The sequence below is a fragment of the Lepidothrix coronata genome, unplaced genomic scaffold, assembly GCF_001604755.1.
Source record: "Lepidothrix coronata isolate B3197 unplaced genomic scaffold, Lepidothrix_coronata-1.0 Scaffold14, whole genome shotgun sequence".
NCBI classification, from domain to species: Eukaryota; Metazoa; Chordata; class Aves; order Passeriformes; family Pipridae; genus Lepidothrix; species Lepidothrix coronata.
Genome location: NW_016690194.1, coordinates 1,167,322 through 1,193,008, shown reverse-complemented (window position 1 = coordinate 1,193,008; position 25,687 = coordinate 1,167,322). Strand labels below are relative to the sequence as shown.

The window sequence follows — 25,687 nt, the reverse complement described above, 5'->3', positions numbered from 1 at the left end:
ATTCTCAAGTAAATATGACATGAAAGATTTTAGTCTCATAAGTTTAAGGCTAAGTTAAAAACAATGGAAACCAAAGGAATATACAGGAAATGGAGAAACTTAACAATAAGTGGTTCTATGGCTTTTGCCTACAGTATTCTAATTTTTTATAGTTACTTGTCTTTTAAGATAATTGTAGTGATTTCCACAGGTCAGCATATAGTCATGACAACTAACAAAGACACACTGTGAGCTCAGTTTTACTGTCTGCATTTGCAAACAGCCTGCATAATGTAAATGAAGAAAGCAGAAAGGTCAGTTTGATGTTACACACAGAGGAACTGAAATTGACTTCAGCATGCAAATAGTCCTAGTTCATGCTGTTTTTCTTTTAAAAAATTAGTGTCAGGAAAACCTATACAATCTTCCTAGTACTGACTATTTTACTTGCCTTATGTATTATTTCTTTTTCCAAAATGTATATATAAAATATTAGCTAAAGGAACAGCCAGTAATTGATAATATGGGGGAAAACCCTCAGAAGCTACTCCCTAGATATATTCTACATGAGTAATTATTACTTAACAATAAAACTTTACTAACACCTATCAATCACATTTCACAACTGCCATTTCCTATACATTTCCCACAGGTATGGATGTATAAGTTGTGGGATAATGTTTTATGCGTAGGAAGTGAGAACTAGAGTACAATAAAGCACGATGTTCCATTAATATCCCCTTCTCATCTTCCAGAAATAATTTTAATACCATTTAATGCAGATTAATAACAGTTTCTATTTCCCCCATCCCTGTGGAGAGTGCTTTATCCTTTCAAAGCTCACTACCTGTCCCTATAATGCCTGAGAAGGAAAAACTGGCTTTGTTTCCAGATGGTACAGCTTTAGGTTATTGAAACCCTTGGGAAGACAAGCAGTGAACAAATTTTTGGGACTTTTTTGAGCAGTGAAAGCTCTAGCATGAGAGGGCCTTTCTCCTTCAGTCCTTCTTAAGTAGAGAAAGAAAATATTGCCTTCAGCCTCCTTTCCAAAGTCTAGTGGGACTCTCAATTCATTCAAAGCCAGGATGAGTCACTGATGTGCAAAAGATGGGGATACAAACAAAAGTCTAATAAAAATAACATCTTCTAGTAGGGAAAATATTAATATTTCAAGGATAACAAGAGGGTATTTGGAAAGGGAAAACCAATGTTTCACAACAGTGCTAACAATTTCTTGACAGGAAAGAATAAATAGACACTGCAGGTCAAATTCAGCCCCCCATTACAGCTTTGCAGCAGTTTCTGAATGACTGTAGCTGCAGAAAGACTCTGGGCTACCACACTAGTACTAGGAGAACAAAATACAAAGGGTGCATCACTTTTTCAATTGCAGACTTGAATGACAGAAAAAAAAAAAGTGCAGAGGCTGTTGATTTTTGGATTCCTTTTTTTTGGCAGCCCAATACCTTAAATCAACAGAACTGTATGGAAAGTAATGGTAAAAATGTCAAGCAATTTTTTTGCAAGTATTAAATACATTTCATAATGTAAATACAAAAAAATACAGCATTGCCTCTAAGAGAGATATCTAATCTTAAAGTATAGATTATTTCTGGGCACTCATATTTATCTAGCAAGTAGCTCTCTAATTTACTATTGACTCGATGATTAGTCCCTGGCAATATTTCTAATCCTTATTAAAGATGGAATCTGAGTGAAGAATTCAGGTCAAGATCAGGTAGTTTCTTTGAAATTTCTTTAAAGAAAACTGTCCTGCAGTCTGACCTCAACAAACTATTTAGCTTTCCAACTGCATCCCTGAAGCTGTTGTGCTGTGGGAAGTAAACTTATCTTTCCCATTCTCCCAGCACCTAATCAAGAGAAGTGAAGGTGTGTTCAGTCTTACCTTAGGCCAAACCATGCGCCAGCAGTGCAGCTGGACATCAAACTCTTGCCTTAGCCTCAGGCCAACACTTTTATATTCGGAAGTTATTTCTTAAACAGGTAGAGGTAGGTCTGGGTAACATGGCCTGGTTGTAAACACACATTGTTGTATACAGTTGGAATCCATTGGTATTAATGTTCAACTATATGTTTGTAGTTCAGTTTTACACCCTTGCTATTCCTCGATGATCACTCTTTGCAAAACAGACAAATGTTTTTGCTGCACTGGTTCTAAATATTTTGAATTACCAAAAATAAGGCTGAATTTGACAAGAAGTAAGCACACTGATAGGTTAGGGACTGCATGTACCAGGACATCACAAAGCACGATAAATGTAGTACAGAAGTTCACAGAAAACTTCAGCTAGACCTACAAGCCAGAAGGCCTATGTCCCTGCCTCTGCAAGTCACAGACATATACCTATCCAAACATAAAAATGAGAGATGACAGATGATTGCTGACTACTATCTGAAATGCCTGGCAAAGATGGAAAGAAGGGGTTTTGGCAGCAGTATTGTTAATTACATTAAAACTGAAATAAAGCAAGCTAAAAAAAGTGATTCTGGGTTTCTGTGTATATTTTACTGAACTCTGACAGAAAAGTGTTGTAGACCGTAATACATGGTGTTCAAGCAATAACTTTAATGCAGCTACAGGACTCGAAATATGACAGTATTTCCACTCTAGCTCTGCATTCAGGGAGGTAAAGTATATTTTCAAAACAGAAACCAGATTAAGAATTAAATGAAGAACAAAAAGCTCAGAACAAAACGTAGGTAAGCCACAGATCAATCTGAATAGGTACAAGCTTGGTGCTTGTACTGCTGTGTTGTGACTGACACTGCGCTACTGTGTTCACACTACGCAGGTGAAATCACTGGCAGGGAGAAATACTTCCCCAATTTCCTGTCACACCTGATTTTCTCCTTAGATGACTGAAATGAGAAATGCATGTTAAACTTAAGGAAGTTAAATTCAATTCCATCTTGTATCTAACATAAGGATGAAAATTTGACGGGATGTATTCAACTTTTAAAATACAATCAAACCAAACGAAGGTAGCTAAAATCCTGTCTGAAAGTAACGTGTGTAAAACCTGTATTTGCTGAAGAGGCAAAACTAAGAGACGCCTTGATAAATTTGTCTCATGGGAAAAGACCTTTCAATATACTACAAAGCGCAAATTTAAAGAGACACTTAACTTGGGTTGTTATGCAAATTAGTTCTCAGTGCTTTCACACATTGAATGAAATAGAATTTATAAAAGGTAATGTGACCTGAAGAAAGAATTAATGTTAGCGTAAGTATAACCTTTACTTATAATTTTTTAATGGTGGTCAAATAACATGAATTTATACTAGACAAGGAAAACAATGTATTTAGGAATTTCTGAAATGGGCCAATTCAGCTGATAACAATAGCATCTTTAAAAAAGAAGGCATTTAAATAACTATTTATGGCACCAAAGATGCAGTTGAAACTCACCATACTAAACATATGCCATAGTTTTTTACAGTTCTTAAAACACCTAAACCAATGCCACACACGTTGTTGTTATTAGATATTACTTACATAGCATTGTATATATACATGGTGTTCAACAAAAACTGAGTCAGGCTTGTTCCCTGCCCCACAGTGGTTGTAAAAAGTGCTCTTAAATACACAGCCACATGGTGGGCTCATTAAAATGCAGGGCAATTTTCAAGCTCTGGTAGTAATACTATTTGCTAAAAGTTTGTCTGGCAACAGAATCCTACACACCAACAATCAAACTAATAAGGAGTGGGCTGAATACAATCAGCACTGGCAAATCACGAAACCAAAGCCTACAGAGATAGATACAGCATGCTCAAATGACCACTGAAGCTAACTCTGATAGGTTTATTCAGTGCATGGCAAAGGCAGAAAAGGAGTAACCTTAACTGTAAACTTCTACCCCACCATTGCTACAGCGCCAGGTTAACTCTACAGGTACATTTATGGGAGAAAAATAACACTCAAACGAGGCACATGGAGTAAGCAGTGAACAACACTACTGTACAAGGACTTCAACAACAGACAGAGCAAGATCTGGCACATAAGACAATTACCAGGTTGCAAAGGTCAGTGCTGCTCTAGAAGGTTTTCTGTATTTTTTAAACCAATATAAACTTACTACATCCTGAAATAGCATCTCCTGTAACTTCCTGCAGCCCTAGGAAAACAACAAATGTAGAGCAGAGGAGGTGGAGAGAAGACAAGTGTGGGAAAGCCAGTGCTGCTTACTCCAGAGAGGCTGTAAACTTCTGTCCTATTATCAAAATGCTGTAGTTGTTTGGTAGAGGTTTGAGAACCATTATGGAGGGAGAGGTTGCTTCAAAACTTGTAATGGGTAAGTCTTTTAGTCAACAGATCAGAGATTCCACAGCTTGAAACTCCCTTAACACTTACTCTAGAACAAAGCTTAAGTTGTGCAAGAATTCAAAGGATCTTTTATGTGAAGGACCTGGCAGAATGACAGGTTTCCAGATTGGGACACCTCTGGCAAGTTTAATACCCCTTTTTATCCACCAAAATTGTCTTCAGTGGAGCTCTGCATCAGTTATATATATGTTAGAATAGAATCTAGGTCAGTGATCCTGGTAAAGCTTAGAGACACAAGTTTGAGGGCCACAACTCTTACAACAAACTCACAGTTCAACAGATATTGCCCCAGAGGCCAGTGATATTGTTTTATATGGAAATAGTTTTGGCCACTGCTGCAGATCAGTGGTTTTCAGATTAGATCATTCATGGCACCAAGCAGCAGGCAGTAAAAAAACCCAAGGCACCAGACTGCCTAGAGGATGTCACTCTTTTGACTTTGCTTTCAGAGACTGGCAGTGGCTGGACTAGTGTCTGATTGCCTGAAAAAACCCCACTGTATCAGTGTAGTCAAAATGTTTGACCAAGCGGCGGCATCATCACCTACTTTTTAAACCAAAATGTACAAGTACACAGGATTTGCAAAAGAAAAGCCACACATTTCAATGCAATGCTATGGTGTAGTCTGCTGCAGAAGGAAGATGCTTCAACACTGTAGGAACTTTATACAATATTTAGGATGTAATCAATGTGATAGCATCAGATTGGGGAATTAATTGCAATAATAATGGAATATTATTGATATTAATTTTAATTCTAATATTTACAGAAATGTCACATACCTACCTGGGAATTCTCATAAATATTGTGACAAGGAAGATTTTTCATAGAGAAAAAAATGGAAGGAAAAGAATAAAAAAATTAGAAGGACAGATTAGCCTATGAATGCACCTCGTACTTTACTCTCATTGCACTGGAAGTAATGTTAATATAAAATAAAGTTGACAAAAATATTCTTTAGCATTAGAACTACTTTTCAAACATGATAGCAAATTTATAACAGAAAATAAGGAGAAAAAAAGACATTCTGCAAAATAACTTCTCAGATAGTCATGATTTTATCTGACTCCTACTGCACAGCTTGTGCAGCTGTCTTTTTCCTTAGGGGAGCAGAGACATCAGTTTAACCATAATTACTAATGAGTTTTCTCTTTGATGACTCAGTGCAGATTGCAAATTATTTTGCGTTTCTGCTTCCAATTTTAATGCAGCATTAATTCCCAAACTTAAGAAAATTTAAAGCAGGCTTATGGTAGAGATGATAAGGCAAAAGGGTGTAAAGGAAAACTTCTTACATTTCAAGAAGAAGTACTTTTGTTCTTGAGAATATCAGCACACATTGCAAGAAATTTGTACTGGTGAGATCAGTTGTGTTCATCTGGGTCACTTATTGGTTTTCACACTGATTTTTTAACAAGTTTCAGTCTTATGAGCCAGATGTTATGGCTCAAAAGCAAGATATTTAGCAAGCAATTACAGCATTCTTTGGCTCTGCTGAAAGAGTTTGATCCTGACATCAGCCTACCTATAAATAGAGACTTTCTTCTCCTAAAGTAGTCAGGTGCACATTTGACTCAGTATAATGCAACAGAAAACATTAAAAAACTTCTAGGTTAATTTTTCTGTTGAGTGTCACATCTAGATAATTCTTAAATCTAAAGGCAGGCAAATACTACTCAGAGGTCTGAAGTGTTTCCCACTGAAATAATTAAAAAAGACTGACCCCTCCCTGAACTTTGGGCCTTGGCTCTAAATGCAGTTGGACCTGTCAGAATAAGTAATTTATTCAAACTCAGAAGGCTGGCCAGGTGTTTCCAAGAAAGGTGGCTACCATAATTATATTTTTCCATTCTGCTTTTGGGGGAATCTTCTGGGCATTCTAGTGTATCTACTAGAAAATGAGTGGGAAATACTACTGCCAGTAAAAGAAAAATGAGAGGGAAATACTGGGTTTGGTAAGAGGAAATCCTTTATATCTTTTCAGTGAAAAGTTTCTGTTACCACTTCGTCTTAGAAACAGCTGCATTGCAAACGTTGATGTCTGCGGAACAAAAATTTGTAGTCAGCTCTTCATTGTCACAGGTTTACTTGTTCTAAAAAACCAAACAGGGAATTTTTCTTTCCCCTGCATCACTGTAAAAGAAGGATGTTGAACAAGGGAGGGGCAAGGGGTTTGCCTAAGGTAATTGACACACACAAAAGAACTAACTAGCAGGCCTGGATTCCAGACTGAGGGCTGTGAGAAGACTGTGTGTGGGGGGGGTAAGTTGTTTTCTCCCTCTCCTCGGGAAACGGCAGTCACTTCTCTTCTGCCCTGACACAGGGAGGGGTGTGGGTGGACAGGCTTTGTTTTTGGCCTGGTCATGTGGCTGTTTTCTGGCTTCGTTTTCCTGTGCCCTGTTCTGCCCCCAGCCCAGAACAGCTCAGACTTCATCGGAGAGGCTTGACCCACCTGCAGAGGAACTTTCTGGGGAGGAGGTCGCCCTCTCCCTCCTCCGCTCCTGTGTTGGAGGCAGTTGGTGATCATCGACAAAGGGGGGGAAATCCTGGCCACAGCCAGCTGCAGACAGCATGAGTTTCGTGAGAAGAGCCCCCTTTTCTCCCTTTTCTCCCTTTTCCCCTTCCCCTCCTCGGTGGGGGGAAATCTCCATTTTTGGCTTCTCCTGCAATCCGGGGCCCTCACACAGTGACCGCCAGAGCCCAACAGCGCCCCCTGCCGGCCAACGCTGAGCAACTGCAGGCTCTGTTCCTCCAGTCATCCAACAGCGCCCCCTGCCGGCCGTGGTTAGAATCGCGCTAAAAGAAGGAAAGTACCGAACTGTTTCCTTTTCGAAGGGGGTTTTTGGGTACGGGATTAATGTTTGCTTGTTTTTGTGTTCTTTTGTTGTTCTGCCACTACACATCTATCCTTTAATAAAGGGCTTAATAATTTTTTCTTTAATAATTTTTTCCTTTAATAATTTTTTCTTTCTCCATACTTCCTCAGTTGGAGACTCTTAATTTTGCATTTTCAATTGCTTAGAGGGAGGAGTTTGGTCTTCCTCATAACTCACCCTCCTTAACAAAACACTTCAGTCTCATTAAACCGAGACATTCACATTCTGAAGCAGTAGTGAAATTGGCAGCTAGGCTGTTCTAACTCTGTTGTCATTGGCGATAATGTATAAAACCAGAAAGAAATCTGCTTTCTAGGACTATCTTTGCTGTGCTGACGGTAAAATCATGTTCTGATTTGTGAAGTGAGTAAATTTGATACGGAAGTAATCAGAGAGAACTAGGGAGCAGCAATATTTCCTTTTTTTACAACTGACTGTACTTTTCTGGTCATAAAAAAGTACAATTTATCATCTAACTTCACAGTAATTTTCAGTATCTCCTACAAATAAGGACTTTTTTCCCCCTAAATACACAAAATTGGATAGATGTAGCATAGCTTGGAAAAGTAAAAATTCAGAGTCCTAAGGTGGGGATGACAGCAGGTTCACAGTGAGCAAACTGGAGAATATGCAGTCCCAAGAAATGAAAGAGATGGGAACTAGACTTCAAATAATGGACTTTTCCCCATGGGTTTACTCACATTTTCAGATTCCTTGGAATAACATTCTCCTTCAACCTTTTTTACTTCACTCGGTTATTTATAGGGAGTACTACATTTCTATATTCCTAGAATTCATTTCTGAACTTTATTCCTATGTTCCTGCAAGAATCCTCGCTTAAATTTATTTCATATATAGATGTCAAAGTCATTAAAGCTTCAACGTTCACTGTGCAACACAACAGTAACACATTCAGTATTCTTTAGTGCTAAGATAAAGAGACATTTTTATATCATATTTTGTGTCTTTTGCCAAGTCTGATGAAATCTCCAATAATATCACAATATATTTGAGAACTTGTAGTGAATCCTCACCAGGATTTCTAAGATCCTCAGACTTCCTCACTGAAATGTATTCAAATACAAGAAACAACAAGCTTGAACCCAAACGAAAACAAGTATTCTTGATAGGCCTTTTCTGCAGGAGTGTTAGAAGTCAGGAACACCGGATCCTACAACATTGGTTATGCCAAAATTAACATTTACAAAGCTGAAGACCTATGGAAATGTGTCCAGGGAGCTGTGTAAAAAAACTCAGTGATATCTGTAGCATAGATAAACCACTGAAAAGAGTAGCGAGCTCAGGATGTTCCTTTAATTCCAAAAGATAACACCACAAAGTAATCAGAATTGACAGAAGTCAAATGGTTGTGAATATTGCTAAACTCCAGAATTCTTATCTGGTGACAAACAAAAGAATTCCTCTGTGAGGAAAAGAGTAATGTTTCTTATAATACTTTTGTTACCAACATTCAGGAAAACAGAACTGAAAAAGTCACAAAGTCAGAAACTTTAATAAGATTAAGATCTAATGTGAAAATCTTCCAAAACATAAATTGGTGTCACTTCAGAAATTTACTGTGTTTTATATTATGTGTAATGTAAAGTCTTCTTGTGTGTTTGCCATGAACCAAGAATCAGAAAGTGCACGACAGACCATGGCTCAGTTTGCACTACTGTAAATCCCACAAATATTCCCAAGCTCCCCATGGGTGTTCTAGCTTCTGCTTTGACGACAGTCCTGTCCTTCAGATGTGTGATCTGCAGATAACGCAGAATTGTCTACTACTCAACCTGCCAATAAATGTGATGACTAAGGAAGACTGCAGTACTCTGTGCATACTTCCAACATTTGTGAAAGAGCATGATAAGCAACAATCTGTGTAAACCACTATCTACATCATGCTCTCTAATTGCATGATGAGTTGAGCCTGGAAAGCTCAACCCTTTAGAAGCAAAAGAAGTACACAAGACAAAAATGTTCCAGTAAACTCATGCAAAAAAGGTATATTACATTAGATCTTAATGGGAGGGTTGCTGACTCCATTGGGCAGGGCACAGATATTTTAACAGATATTTTCCTCTACTTCTATAGCGAAGGCACACAAATGATGCTGAATGACCCTTGACAATGAGAAGGAAGACCTGCAAACCAGATATTTGTGTTATGACTCTTTATCTTCGGCAACTTCCCTGAAATTTAAGTAAAAGAAATCCAGAGGTGATGACTCCAGAGACCAAGTTAATAATTTCAAATGGTTGAAATGATGGTGGAAGCATTGCACAGCTCCACTTTGCAAAAGACAGTGTATAGCATGTATGATAATCTGAAGTTCCAGTTCTCTCCTTTCAACTCAGGTTGTCAATTGTTGTTACATTTTATACAGCACTAATTTCCAAAAAAGTTCTCATTTGCAGCTTTAATCTCCTGTTGCTGTGCTAGCATTTTCTGTTTGCATTTTTTCCCCCTAAGCATGAAAACAGTGTTTAGTGAACTTTTGATGCCCCTTTTAGTTAAACCCTTGCAAATTATTCATGAATTTATCCAGGTTTCTAACATAATTTTTCACCTTTGTTGTCTTTTAACTCCATTTAAATATAATGTTTATCTAACAAAGCTTACTTATCACTCCTTTTCTTCATGTTTCACTGTTCTTTTGCACATGTCCTGTTTTCCTTCTCAACAAATCCTCATATCTTTTGATTTCTAAATAGCACATCTAATTCAATGCCTTTTGAGTCCCAAGATACCAGTGTCTGTCAGCAGTAGCACAGACAAGGGACCTTATACATAATAATTTATATACCTCATGTATATGTGGGACATCCAGAAAATGTAGAGCAAATGATGGAAAGAATCAATGGACAGCTTTCTAGTTGACTGGATAGCCCATTCCATGCTGATTTATTTGATGCTAATAAATACCTTCAGATATTTCCTGAAGACTATTTCAGTGCAGTTTTTGTACAAGCAGAAATGTAAACCAGAGCTGCATGCTAAAAGCCATTGCATATGTATGCAGAAGTCAGCATTTGGAAAAAGTAAACCATACAAAACTGAAAACATAAACAGAAAATCTCTACTGTGAAAACAAAATCTTAAAATTGCTACTAAACGTAAGGAAAGAATGCTTTGGAAAGTACACAGACCTATAAACACTCAGGACATCTACAGATCCCTTGCTAAAAGTTTCAGATCTCTACCTCTAAAAAGAGATATGATTATTCTGAAACTGTACGGCTTGACAAGTTTTCACCATATGCAGTAACAAGGTCATTAGAGAAGCTGTTTGGCTATCTGAGCCTGACAGTTACAAGAGGCTCAAGATCAGTGTGAGAAATTAAATCATGAAATAAACATACCCTGAACTTTAGAAAAGGATGAGATTCTCTCTGCAAACAAATCACACCCACAGATCTGAAAGGATTTACAGCATATAAGAGAACTTGCAGTGTAAACAGGATAAAACATATGGAAGGCAGAAAACGACGAAAAGAAGAAAAGCATTTCATTGGGAATGATTTCCTTATATGGCTTTGTGCAAACATTGGTTGTGTGATACAATAAAGAGGAATAAAATGACCAGATTGAAACAGAGAGCTTGCAAGATCAAAACAAGTCTTGAGGGATAGGCACAACTCTGGAAAAGGCTCTGAAGAAGAAGGATATACAACATGAGTAGTAGACATATGGAAAGATGACTACCTAAATGCAGAAGAAAAATTAAAACAGAACAACCAGTGTTTCTTCTTTTACATTAACTGGCACACCAGTTTGCGACATCTTTGCACTGAATGAGATTCCCAGCCCCTCAGAGCAGGGACTGCTTCTTACGGGGTGCTACAATGGTGCCCTTATTTAGCACGCAGCTTTGGACTAATACGCTTTGGACTAATACAAAGACATCATTTTTTTAAAATGAGTTTCTGAGTTCTAAGAAGTATTTGGCAGTGATTATGACTGAAAATGCACAGTTGGTCTGATGTCTTTTGTCCCAGTGCCCATGTGTGGATAACAGTATCCTTAACTGTAACGGATAACTAGATGCATAACTGTAATATAAACTCTGAACCCTTTATAATCTAAAATAATCTGAAAGCACTTGACTTACCTATGAGAGCAGAGCTCCCTGGACTGACAGTCAGTTTTGTTCCTGAAGGAGAGGTCAGCACCAAATGACTGCTGGGCCCAGTACTGGAAAGTACCGCTGTCAAGTCTTCTAGATAAGGAAGAGGTCGTGGAGGCTCTGGTAACAGATTGGGAGACTGAAGTGACGAGCAACACTATAGCAGAAAACATCTTGGGGACAAGAAAAAAACCCCACCAACAACCATTGCTGCGTTTTTTGCTGCACTGCAACACAACCATTTCAGAGGGACAGATTTAGCAACTTTGGGCAACTACTGAAAGTGCTTTGTGTCATGTTAGGTAAGGCACTGGGGAAAGGATTAAAATAACATCTGGGTCAATATAACCACAAACTAAAATAAATTCTCTCTGAAGGCTACCACGGCATTCTGGTTGACCCTTTTCATATATGGTATCAGGAGATACAGTAGCTTGGAAGAAAGAGCAAATTTATACAGCACAGAAGCCAAATCTAATGTTCATGGTAATTAGTGGAAAACTTTTCAGTGTCTGCTACAACCTGGATCAAGCCCTGATTAAATATGGTAATAACCCTGCCAAATCCTGTGGTATGCTTAGGCAGAGCTCCAAAGGATTAAGAGTTCAGAGCTCAAGATGACCTGTCTATGCTGAGAACTATAGGATTTAGTTCTTTACTGATCATAATGTTATTTTAAAAATTGACTGTAATGCCTATTATCCCAATTCTGTTTGTCATGAAAATGATGGGAGATTTGATTTAAATGAATGGTGGCTTCATCCTCTTTCAATTAGATGATGGCACATGTTAGGCAAATTTTCTACCACTGATAGCATTGAGCACCAGAAGTACAGGTCATGGATGCTTGAACTGTTTTATTTCATCAGGGAGCTAAAAATGTCATTTGCTTACAAACACAAGCAGCTTGCATAACTCACAGTAATTTACCATCTTTAAAAGCTAAGCTGTTTATAATGATCAGAATTTACCAATCATGTGGGAATTTTTATTTACAGGTTGAAACTCAGCTGGTTTTTTTTTCAGATTTTTTTTTCTTTTTAGACAGATTCTAGAGTCAGTCTGGATTCTTAGGAGAAATATGTGAACTTTCATTCTAATATTTTCTGTTAAACTGAGAAATCTCATTTTAAAACATATTCTGGAAGCTCATTCTAGTCCTGAAAGATGAGAACTGTAACAGATGCTCTAATGGTGTTGTACCAATTAGAGAGATTAGGGTTCAAAATTTGAGACTCCACTATCAAATGCACTCAAGTACTTAAAAAGTTGGGTTGAATCAGTCTGATTCTCTTCTTAGGACAGGGCTGCCTGCATGCCATTTCCTCTTTCCACAACATCTGATTAGTTCTTCTGTCTGGATGTGCCAGTAGCCACATTACTATTGTTGGAAGTGTAAAATACCCTGGACTTACCAAGAACCAACAGCTGGGAGCTTTCAGTTACCTCCCCATGAAGATTGGCTGCCTTGCAGGAGTATAACCCCTGGTCTGACAGAGAAACATTTGCAATTATCAGCAACCCATCGTGCAGGTGGTGAGCAGAGAACAGCTTGACCTTGTTCTTAAACCAAGTAACTTTTGCTTCAGGAACACCTGGAAAAACATTGACAAAATTTAAGACAGGTAAGAATTACAAGGCAAAAATACTTGCAAGGCAAATAGTGGGAGAACAGGAAGAGATAAGGAATACTGAGAAGAGTAAAGAAAAGGGGGAAGGGACAATAAAGATTTCATATGGCCACAGTCCTTAAGAGCAGGGACTCAAAAAAAAAGAATTAAATAAATACAGAGACAGAAACAATTAATATGCTTCTTGCAGGCAGCTGCTCAGACAGTCTTAGTCCAGAAAGGCAGATTCCTCTGCACTTCATTAGCAGCAGAAGAGAAAGAGGTTAAAAGTAAGACCTCCTTAATGTTGAAGTATTGCTGTTAAATTTAGGAAAGAGGTACTGTACCTACAAAATGTCCAGCAACTCTACAAAAACCATTTTTCTGACTTTTAGAAGTGTGTTCTTCCTCTGTCTTTAATATTTCCACACTAACAGGAGACTTGCAGCTAGAGATGCTCTTACAGTTTGGTTTAGGGAAGATAAGCAGTGTGTGTCAGTGAGCGTCAGTTTCATTTTCTTTTGAGCTTCCAACTTCAGTGACACACAGTTTCAAGACAGCAACAGGAGGCAGCCAGCACAGGGATGAGCAAGAGCATTTCAATCGGTTTTGTTTGGGTAATGGGGAGATGATAGAAGATAGAGAGCTGAGTGTTTGCTTTGCAGAAACATCAAAGAGACTCAAAGTCTGAGAGGTGCTAGCTGGAAACAGAACTCATTTTGCTGCGCAGGCAAGACTTTAGGTAGGGAATAGTTACCCAAGTCTATTCTTCTTCACCTTTCCCCTCCATCACTGTGCATGTATTCAGCACAAAAAGGCTAACTGGGATATGTAGCAAGCAGAATTGTGCAAGCAATCAAGACGATTTTGCTAAGCCAGGGGCTTTCAAGGAAAAAAGCACAGCAGTACAAGAATCTAGCAGTGGTGACTAGTTTCCAGTGCCACAATATTCTTGTACTAGTGAACTGAACATCAAAATCTGGTATAGCTGATGAATAACACAACCCATAAAGCAAGGTAAGAAATAGAAAAATATAACATCCAGCATGTAAGTGAAATACAGAGGAAAGGAATGTTTAGGAGAGTTAAGGAAGCTTCAAACTGGAACACAGGGGGACAAGGATATAAAGGAAGGATGGTAATATATTTTAAGTCACTCTTCCAAACCTGTTCTGACTTAACCATCACCATGTACATGACATTTTGCAGAATGTCCTAAGAACTAGATTTCTAGTTCCTTCTTTCATTTCAAACTGTATTTTCAGTAATAGTTAGGGCTACACTGCTTGAAGTTCCAGTACTCAAATGAGTATCTGCAAAATTCAAGTGCTGAAGTCAACAGAAGGTTTCCTAGTGATACTGATGTGAACCAAATTACTCCCACATCCCATTTGGAAGTGAAACTGCCCACAGTAGTCAAATCATCCACATTAGAAATGCTGCTGGCTTTCTGAAGCTTGGAGGAAATCCTTCAGCAGGAAATCACAGACATCTGCAAGGCTCCTGTGTGACTTTTGGGTGGGTTCCCTTCTGACAGTTTTGAAGAAGTCTGGGATTGACCACAATCACCTAACTATGATTAAAAAATATAAGCTTTTGCGTCTATAGACAAAGCAGTGAAGTTATGTCAAGTGAAATAACATTAGTTTTCAAGCCTGATTAAAACCACAACACTGTCTCTGTGGTATAACCAAAATAGAGTTTCATCTTGACATAATTCACATCACTTAAACTCTAATGGTGCCAACTAAACTCTAATGCATCCAGAACAATTTTGTTTTCCCTTGTCTTACAGTTAATATCTACAGATTTCAGCTCAGAACACAGATTTTGACAGTTCCTATGCCTTTCTTAAGAAGTTAAAGGGCAATATGAAATGATTCTGCAGGTTCTGGTAGTGTTCTCTTCATTACCTCTTGTTTTTAAGAAGCCTTCTCCAGGCTTACCAATACCTGTCAGCAGCAAGTATATATTTATGTTCCTTAACAGAAAAAGCAATTTTAGAAAAAATCATAACTGATCCTTAATATTTCTCTTATAAGTACTTATTTTACTGTCCTGCTGACTTTCAGTAAAGATATGTCCTCACAGGAGCCAAAATATCAAAATTCAATACATGCGCAGTTCTGTACTACAGACTATACAGCACAGTGATAGAAACACCATTTATAATATTGGGATTAACCGTCACCAAATTCTGATTTAGAATAACTCTCATCTGTTGTGCTGGCTCAGGACATCCTGATATGACTAGAGGGAAAGTACTAGAAGGAAAAAGTCTATAACTTTACAAGACTGTGAAGAGTTTTTTCATCTAGATAAATCTCCACATAATTTCTGGATACGCTAGTTTGCTTTTTATGTAAACTTTGTTTCCACATTCTGGTATCTTTTTTATTACCAGATGTTATTGCATTAACCATTGCACCTTAACTTACTATGATCTGCTGGCCATTTAATTGTTAATGTTTTCTGGGAAACTTTGGCAAACTACATACCCGTAAAGTTCACCTACTCTAAAGAAGTAGGATACAATAGATTTGCTGACTGAAGCAACAGTGCATGTTACTCTTACCCTTAAAACTGATCCTTCTAAGTAGAATGATTAAAAATGTATTAAAAGATTGGATAATCACAATGCTGATGCTAAACCAAAATATTTGTGCTTGCATAAGAAGGAAAATTGCTTTTATTGTCCTATTCTTTTACAGCTTTTATGAGATGGTGTATTTTCCAGGCATAGGTGAGATAGCTGATAAAAAGCAGTGTTCTTGGATCATTTGCCGAGGTAGCTTCTTTTAATTGCTGTTGAATTATTGACACTATTTCTATGAAATTGGGATTCTAGTGGTTATAAAATATATCTGCCTTCATTACTCACTCTCTTATTCCCTGTGTAACATCACAGTTTGTGGTTTATGATTTTATAATAATTTCAACAGCATTAATCTCTGGGGTCAAACATAGTTGATACTTTCTGTGGAGGCAGAAGCAGAAGACGGTTTTCTCACCCATGGAGAAAAATAGGATTTAAGCAGATTTCTTCTGCATCACAGAACATTCCAATATACAGCAATGCTACTAGCTGGCAAAAAGCCTTCTCCAAGGAGAGAATACAAATTCTGCTGTGACACTGCTAAAATTTTCCATTGCGGATGTATGTTGCCATAGTAGGTAGGTTTCATAAAACTGCTAGAGATGATTTTCCTCTCAGAAAAAGCCTTGAATCTTTGCCCCTGACCATGTTGGGCTCCCCTCCTGTAGTTTTCTGATACTGTAAGTACTGTGGCACTTAGCCACATCCTATAATTTATATGATGCCTTTATACTGAAGGGAAATGGCTGCACTTCTTGAATCATCAATCATTGTCTGCATCTGTGAGTCCTCCCCATCTGCAGCTGAGAGAACCCAGAAAGAGAAATCCAGAATAATTTAAGTTCATATAACATTTAATCTCTATCACAAATGTCAGTGCAGGTGATCATGCAGGTGTGTGGGGGTAAAAAGAATGCTACTTTCATCTTCTTCCTTGCAAGTCACTGGCCATCAGTCTGATTGAAGACAGTGTCTAATGTTTATAATTGAGAGGGCAAGAGAATAACTGAATTTACTCCTTCATGAACCACTAGGAAAAATGATACCATACTTTTCTTTCCCTCAGTCCACTGAGAGTAATTAATAAATTGTGATTCCAGATTAGTGTTTTGCTATTGCAAACATAATATGCCCAGCTATGATGTATGTTTTGCTAAAGGACAGATGACCAAACAGTGAAACTTGAGACAAGTACTCTTTTTCAGGTAATAATTTGCATAGAAGTGTGGTTGGCAGCACTTGAAGAAGGAAAACTTACAACCATAAGTACTTAAAGCAAGCACAAAGTGTAAAAAAAGCAGGGTATCTGCATCATTGCAGTGCAGATGCTTACATAGAGTTATCTAAAGTAGCTTTGCTATGGGACAAGAAACTAAAGCAAGAGTCTAAGAGACTTCCTACAAGTCTCCACCCCAGCTATTTATGTAACATTCAGCATGGCTTACTTTATGTTTTATAGGCTACTCCCTTCTGTCCCGTGCTCCGTCATAATATGCTTGAAAGTGTAATGAATCAATGGTCTGGCCCTGGGTCTTAAGAGATTTCCTTCTCTCCCTTCCCCCACCCATCCTCGCCATATCAACACCATTCCCACCAACAGCCAGAGGACTGGCACACGCAGGTAAGGTCTATCTATTTTGGTTACCATTGGAAAGAGACAAACTGCCTCTGTAAGGACATTCAGTCTCTGGCTGGAAAACATTTTGAGGGAGAATCCTGTTTCATCAGAATTCCTCTTAATTCCTGCACTCTCAACATGAAAAAAAAAAAAAAGAGAAAAAACAGAAAAAACCAGTGTACTAACCTGCCTTTAATTTAAAATAGAAGTTTGGCAGGAAAAGAAGAAACTAAGTGGTGTAGTCTCTAAAAACCCCATCAGTGAGGAAATGAATCAGTCCAAGGTTGTATATTCTCACCAAACATCCCCAGCATGTAGGAATGTGTATCAGTTTTCTTGCATCCACATCATACTGTGTATCTCCAACAATGATGCCTATCATATTTTCTCAGCCCAATCTACTTAAGCCACTACACTCACCTTGTTTGGTACAGATGAAAGGAGGACAAGTTCTATGCTAAGAATTAATGGAAGCAATGAGACCTAGGAAAACCTGTAATTTTACACAGCTGCAACTGGAGATATCAATTTAGCAAAGAATCCCACAGAAATTTATAGCCAAAGGCACCTGCATGGGAAACAGAATAATTTTTTACCTGCAACGTGGCAGTTAATGGTAACATTTGCTTTCTGGATTGTTTTCACCATGCTTCCAATATCAACAGTGACAGCAGGTAATTCAGTGTTGATCACAGTAGCTCTTGATGCCTTTATCAGTGGCTTTCCTGCATAAAAGAAGCATCACAGTTTATAAAACCAAGCACACTGGACTCATGGGACAGATGACCTGAAACACTCTGTGTGGAAGTACACACACCAGACATGTGAATAAGTGAAAATGCTGAATATGAGGTGAGCTGCTTTTTATAATACTTCAGAGTCACCAAATTCCATGTGTAAAGCTGTCTTGAAAAAAGAAAAAGCATACTTGGAGCATATGCAGAATACCATTAAAGCCATATGGACACATGAGAACCAGCTGAATCAATAAACCCCAGTGCAGCTGGAGCTGCAGCAAGATGCTTGCCTAGTGCTGCAACCAAATATCACCCTTTACCAAAGACCAGACATGGGAGCCTGAGTGATGGCTACAGGCACATTAATAGTGGAGGAAGTTTAGAGCAACATGCAAGCTGTTTATACACACAGATCGTGGTTTCTTTAACCTACAGTGGAATCACTGGGATGGGGAAGACCAGGTGATCACTAGAAAGTTTTCTCATAATGTCTACTACAAGATGATGAGGGGTATAAACAGTATTAATGTATAACACTGTTATTACAGGCTTTAGGTAAAACAAAACAGGTTCTCTAATGGAAAGGAGTTTATCTCTAATAGTGATACTGCTTTGCCCACAACAAACTTTTCAAATTGTTTTCAGTGTGCTTCCAACATCGGTGGCAGAAAACAGGTCAGAGGTACCCAAGGTTAGCTTTTAGAGAGAGAAGTGAATCAGCAAAGCTGACAAGAGCTAAATTAAGGCACTTCTCTTTCTCAAATCTCAGGATGTTGCAGGAGTGGCAGAACATGACAACATTGCTTTAAATGGTATAGGACTTGGGTGTTTTTGACGCCATGTTATATCTTCAAATTTGCCATTTTCTAAAAATCTATAAATCCTTTTTTTCCAGTCCATTTTAAATAAATGGTCAGATACAAAATAGGTTCGGATATCACCATTTGCCTAAAAAAGCTGCAGTTTTAAGCTAATGTCTATTACTGGCTTCATTTGTATGTTTATCTGGAGGTGACCAAGGAAGAAAAGATGGAAGTGAGAAAAAGAATTTGGTTTCACTGACCTCATGGAGAGTCCTGAAAATTCAATTCAGTCCTAAATATAAATAGGTCCTTATAGCTGTATTTCCAGAGCTTTTAAAAGATGCCATTCACCTGGAATTCCTCTTGTATCAGTTTGGGTATTTTTTTCGTATTCTATATTTTTTTATTTTAGTGATTTTAATGCCTAAGAATAGCTAAGTAAACTATTACATTTTATTTTTGAAGTATCTCCAGAAGTTTTGATACTCTGTGGCAAAGTCTAAAGCAAAGAAAGAAAAATTGCTCAGCTATCCATTAGCCTTTTATTTTCCTGATTGGTTTCCACAATGTCATCAAAAGATTAAAAATATTTTAGGTGTTCAACCCATAAATGAGTAGGAAACCACTGAAAAAAAAAGGAAGCATATTCCACTGTCTTTTTTTTTCCATGCATGTGTAAAATGAATCAGAAAATTCTTCAATGAAATAAGCTTTCAGCCCCACTCCTGATCCCTCTAAAGATGATCTCAGCTTTCCAGGTTTTTTTGGAGAAAATACTTCTGTTATGCCAAAAAGATTGTTACTTTGTTCCAAAAACTGTTCAGTATCTCACTTTGATATTTATGGTCTCATTTTATAGGCTGTTCAGCTCTTTGCCTCGGATGTGAGATGAAAACGTTTATCAGTTCCTAAGAGGAGTTCAGCTTGAGTCGGGGATGTATGAATGTTAATTCATCTAAAAGGTTAAACTATGGCCTTGATAATTAATTATAATCAAAAAGCAAATAGCCTTCCTGTGCTACACGTATACCTAATGCTCCATTTATTTCTCATACAATCACACAAAATTGTCTCCACAAACTAAGTTGTACAAAGACTATGGCTTTTAAACTCACTGAACTATGTGGACAGAATACCAGTTTTAACTGATGATTTTTTAACCTGATGTTCAGCTTCATGGTGGTGCAACACAAGACATTTAATGTGGAGTTGCTCCTTCTAAAATATGATACTCTCTTAACAGCTGCACCTCCACCCTGCTGCCCGGGATTCAGCAAAGACATTCCTGATCTGCAGTAGTGTAAAAAGGATCAGTCTCTTTGGTTTTGCCTACAGGTAATATGTAGCTCTGATGGAGATCTTCCTTTTTCACTCTGGAACATTCAGCTGTTCTCCTCCTAAGGGATAGACAAGGTCTTTCCAGTTGATTTACTGATCATCTGAGCTCCACTGCTGGCCACTGCTGCATTCTTACATTTTCTTATTGCTTCTCTTAACTGAAATTTTCTCTGTGTTTGGTGTAAAAAAATTAACTTTAAAAATTAAAGCATACCAACAGCTTCCTCTAATTATACATGGATACACTGGCAGCTGCTTGTGCACTGGAGGCTTCCAAATGTTTCCACATGCTGGAGCAGTGAAATGCAAAGGTCTAAAAATCAATAAGCTTTCTAGCATTCCTAATGTGTTTCCTTTAGCCTTGGTGATAAATAGGATCCTCCTTCTGTAAGACCTCTCTGCCCTGTGTCCTAGTTAGGACAGCTGAGACCAGTTCATCATTGGATGGGTGTAATCCAAAACTGTGTATTTCCTTGGCCTTCCATGCCATTTCTCAGAAACTGTTATCAATGAACTGTTATCAATTTACACCATCTGCACATAGAGCCTGACTCCTCAGGCTATAAACTAGGTGCTAAGAGGCCTGCCAGATAGGAGTTGCTCTTGTCCTCACACCCATTAAGGAACCCCCGCCCCAAGGGAGGTGCTGGGCATTCCTGCCTGAACTGGAGGATATATAATTTTGGAGTCTTGGGACCTTTTTAACCACTCGTGGGATCCAGAGGAAGACTGCAGGCCACCGCTCTCAACCAGACTGCAGACCACCACTCTCGACTGGACTGCAACCACCACTTTTCAACCAGACTGCAACCACCACTCTTGACCAGACTGCAACAGCACTCTCACCAACAGGTTTTTCCCTCTCCTTTTACTTTGGACTCGGGGGGGCCCAAAGAACACCACTCTGTTCATGCCCCAGGGTGCTGGGTTATATATTTGGGTTTTGTGGGTTAAAACCAATTGTTTGTCCGTATAATTGTACTTATTGTATTATTTTATTAAATTGTTATTCTGACCTATAATCTCTCTTTTGAGTGGAGTTCATTTCCCCTGCTGGTTTACCTTTAAACCAGCACACCCTGTCACAGTCATTAGCTGTTTGTTCTGTTCCTTTATCTTACTGGACAGCTCTTAATTCATGTTTGCTTCTCCACCCTTCTGCTAGTCCTGCTAGTCCTGCTGGCATTGCCTGTCAACGGACCCCAAAGAAGCTGGATTCATGCACTACCACCCATTCCCCTTGGCTTTTATATGGTTGAGTTTTCTTTAGAAATGGATTCTAAACTAACACAGGATATTTAGTCTACTTTAGAACACAATTGTTACTAGAAAAACAGAAATATGGAAATTAATTTTTTTGTGAACTTCTATTTGCTAGCAATTGAAATGGTGTCAGCCACAATTATGCTCGTATATGATAGAGGGCTTGATCCTGCAAGGAACTAGCTCTTCAGCTCTAGTAGTTTTCCAGATTGCTGAATGTACATCTGAGTAAGTCCTTCAATCAGACTGTTAGACTTGAAGAGATCAGTGGTAGCTTTAAAATGAAGCATATGAATTGGGAGGCTGGGACTGCATTGCCCATATAGGCTGCAAATAACCAGGATAAGCACTGTCTTAAGAGCACATGTCATGTGAGAAAAAGCATTGATTTCTTACAGAAATTCATAAGCCTCACAAACTATCTATGAATGCTGGACTATGCCTCAGGGTTTTCCAGAGTTCACACCCTCTGTTTTCCCCAGCGTACCTCTGCTGACTCATGTTACACACTCAGCTTCATCAGACATCTGTTGCACCACAAACAACTTCGGTCCGGAATCACACAAATAACATGGACCATCCTGCAATCATAAAGGTTATTACCTGCTAGAGTAACAGCAATGGAGACAGAGTCAGATCCCAAGGCATTGGATGCATTGCAAGCATAGAAACCCACATCAGCTTCCACAGGTGCTAGAATCTGCAAGGAGTCATCAGGCTGAAGGAGTATCCTGCAGTAAAACAGAATGAAAGATGCAACAGTCTCTTAGTTCATGTGAACACGAACACATTTAGTGTGAATTTTTCAGTTGTAGGTAATTTTTTTATAGTTCAGGCCTTTAAGTGATATTTAAAAATCTATTAAGAAATTTAAAGTTTTACATTGAGACTGTAAGCTGTGATTATTTAAACTAAATTTTAGTCTCATTCTTGGTTCTTGTACTGCTGATATGTGTATTAGAGAAAGATTGCCAAGCAATTATGACATCTGCCCAGTGTATGTAAAACTTCCTCCTCTGCTGTGCCACTTCTGTACAATGTTGAATGAGTTCCCTAGTCTTGCTGTCTTCTAGTTCTGCAACACAGGAGTAGCAATATTAAAGAAAAACCAAATTATTGCAACGGAAAAGTCAGGAAACCTGATGAAGCTATGCAGAAAGAAGTGAAGGGAACTACAGGCTCAGTGTTAAAGCCTGAAATAGGTTCCAAATTCTTTTATTGATGCGCAGTTCGTACAAAATCAGCAGTCTTTTTGCTTCTCTAATAAGTGAAGATGCAGACAAATACTCAGCTCCTCCTTGGGCTGAACAACTGTTTCTTCTGCCAGTAAGAGGAGCCTACCATAATCTCAGTGTACTGACTATGGGTAAATGGGATGAACATGGCCTTAGCTCCTATGAACTGCTTCTTTTCACAGTCTGGTTTTGCAGTGGTATAACTCATCAGGTCCTGTTTCAGCAAGAATTCAGTCCTCTTGTCAATGCTTACATACCCTTATTTTCAGCACAGTGAATTTCATGATTACTGTTCCTCTCTTAACTTCTTTTTTTTTTAGCTGAAACTGTTGATAAAATCTAATAATATTGTTCTCATCAGCACTTTCAGCAGCTGTTGCATGTAAACTCTTAGTTGAGGTTGTGATTGATAATGGCAAGAGTGAAAGTGGGGGTGGGAAATGCATGTAAAACACATGCAATAAAAGTCTGCTCACAGATCCTGGAACTGATGATTTTTTTTACACTCCCATCCCCACAATGAAAACTGTTTTCTTATGCACCAAAAAGCAGCAGATACCTGATTTTGCACAGCGCTGGGGGTGGTAGATCTCTAAAACAAACCATATTAGGGCCACCCATCAAAATCTATTACAGGAAAAATATCCAGAGTTAAAATAATTTTTTTTCACCCTTTCGTGAGTAATAATAAAAAAAAATATAAATAAAAGAGCTGCCCATTGTTAACCAAGTTTTGTAAATGCCTAGAAAAATGCATATTTGCAAAACAAACATTAATACTTTTTAAATTGCATCTATGCTTGCACAACCAAAAAACCACCATTGGTTGAAATAATTCCCTTCCCACTTCCATTGCCAAGGATCTTTTTCTTAACCTCTTAGCCATAAACAGGGCTGATTTCTAGTTAGCCACTTCTAACAGTGACAAAAGCTAACAAATTTTCTACTTAAAAAACTAGTGTTAGCATGCATCAGTATCTCACATGTAAATTTTTTAGTTTAACACTGACTGGTTCAATCAGCACATGAAATCCATTAGAGTTGCAGAAGTTGTCCCAAATTATACAAGTCTGTAACATTTAAAAGTTGTGTACATTCTGCCTGTATGTGTGCAAATGCAGTATTTAGGCCGATCTTCTAGTCCTACATCAAACTAATGCCTACAAGCCCCCTAAAAACATTTTAATAAATGTTTCTGTCATCTTCAAGTTGAGAAAAGAGCTTGCCTAACATTACATCTTGTAAAACACAACGTTGCATAACTGTTTGTTGTTATCACCTCTGCTGATGTCAGTCTCTCTTTGTCAGCTTAAGTCACCTCAAGATCCAGCACAAATATTTTTAGAAATAGGAATATGCCAGTCTGATACTTGCCTTTTTAAAAAAAATAAATGCCAACACAGCTCCATCTTCCTATCTTTTAAACCCAAGTTTTAATGTACTTCTCCAGAAGCAAACTAATATCCTCTTCTTTTCAATAATTCTTTCTGTTATTTGTGTGTCACAATTTGGCATAGCTACTTTTCTTGGAAGCAGATCTTTTGTTACCCCTCTTTATATAGAATTATTTTGGCTGATTTCCTTATTTGCTCATAGATTGCTATTTTTGTTATGTATTGAGTTGCTTGTCAGTGGTGAAAAAAATACCAGCTGTAGCAATTCTTTCTGTCACCAGCATATCTTCAGAATCTCATTTATGGACTTAAAATAATACAGCTTAATGTTTAATCAGTTTCATCTCAGTTACTCCACACTGCATTATCTCCAAGACAAAAATGTATTTTACAGAAAATGTATCAGTGTCTAATTCAGATAGCAACTCACAAACACCTAACTCTGTATCACCTAGTATTTACATTCTGCTTCTTGTCCACAGCATACTTGGAAGGCTTACTAAACCATGCATAAATTCTGCAAAGATTTTTCACTTTTAAAACTGATTCCTAAGGAAGTAAATCTGATTATTCTTCAAAATACAATATTTTCCATCATATACAGAGTCCATAGAATCTTGGTACATATACTATGAGGCTCTGAAATGGCACTCAGAACCCACGCTACTGTTAACTTGACATTTTAACCCTAGGAGAGCATACGGACACTCACGTTAAATATGCACTCAGGCTGAATATGCAGATACGAGTCAGGAATCTTTTACTGAAACTGAAGATATTTTCAAGTGCTGCAGCTTTTTGTATCATATGTTTTCATTCCACTGAGTAACTGAAAAACGACATTTTTTTGGGGCCTGTGATAAATTTTTTTTTGATAGTACCGAGACCAAACCTAAAGAAATTAATTTTTGCAAGAGGAGTTACATAGTAGGAGTCGTACTTTTAAATGGATGAAACAGCTGATGGAATGGGGCAGTGGGAACAGAGCCATACCTTGATTATCATTACTGGACATCGCTGATCTAGACAAAATCCATGGCCACAACGCAATAAAGTGTGTGCCTTTATCTCAGTGTTTTGTATGTACAATATAGATACCTATCACCCAACCTAAAACAACCAGCCTACACTCTAAAAAAATCAAAACACAAACCAAGTACTTCTGGAACTTCAGTATATTTAGTAGGGCATGATCTGAGAAACTTCAGCACTACTCTCTGGCCCTCCTCAGCAAAAGTGTCTCTCTTTGATACTGGTATGGGAAAGTCCACATATATTAGTTTTCTTATCCCCATTAAGATAGAGGTGGGCTGGAAAATTGGTTACTCTTCTCCATTCAGTGGCTGACAAAGTACGAAGAAGACAAACTGCAGAGCTGAAAGACAGCTTAGGCACCAAACACCACTGCATGCACACGGCCTTGCAGTTTACAGCAGTACACTGTGAGACTCCTTAAACTGCAGCTTTCCTTGACACAGCTGACTGGCTGACAGCAAGAGCAATCAGCCAAAATGAGAATACTGCTGTTAAAAAACCCAGCAAAAAATCCACAGCCCAACTTTTTTATGCACCATGATTTCTAAACTTCTGTTACCTCCAAACTTACAGGTGCTGAGTACTTCTAAAACTCAGAGCGCGGTCATTTCGTCTCCACTCACCAACCTGAGGAACCATAAATGATGAGTACAGAAGGAAGTTCATAAAATGGAAACTGCCTCAACATTTAAAGAAGAGTTGTCAATGAATAATGCTACTAACTGGCAA

The 25,687-nt window shown here is 38.2% G+C and overlaps 1 protein-coding gene across 3 annotated transcripts in view; it reads right to left on the bottom strand.

The window, feature by feature from the left end:
• The window catches only part of ADAMTSL1 (ADAMTS like 1), a 375,877-nt gene that overhangs the window by 14,542 nt on the left and 335,648 nt on the right, over nt 1-25,687 (bottom strand). For all 3 annotated transcript variants that reach the window (XM_017806263.1, XM_017806264.1, XM_017806265.1), the window contains 4 exons: nt 21,898-22,025; nt 17,750-17,878; nt 12,745-12,924; nt 11,315-11,449 (listed from right to left, as the gene is read on the bottom strand). In XM_017806263.1, the coding sequence (XP_017661752.1) occupies nt 11,315-11,449; nt 12,745-12,924; nt 17,750-17,878; nt 21,898-22,025 (572 nt within the window). The remainder of the gene's footprint in view (nt 1-11,314; nt 11,450-12,744; nt 12,925-17,749; nt 17,879-21,897; nt 22,026-25,687) is intronic.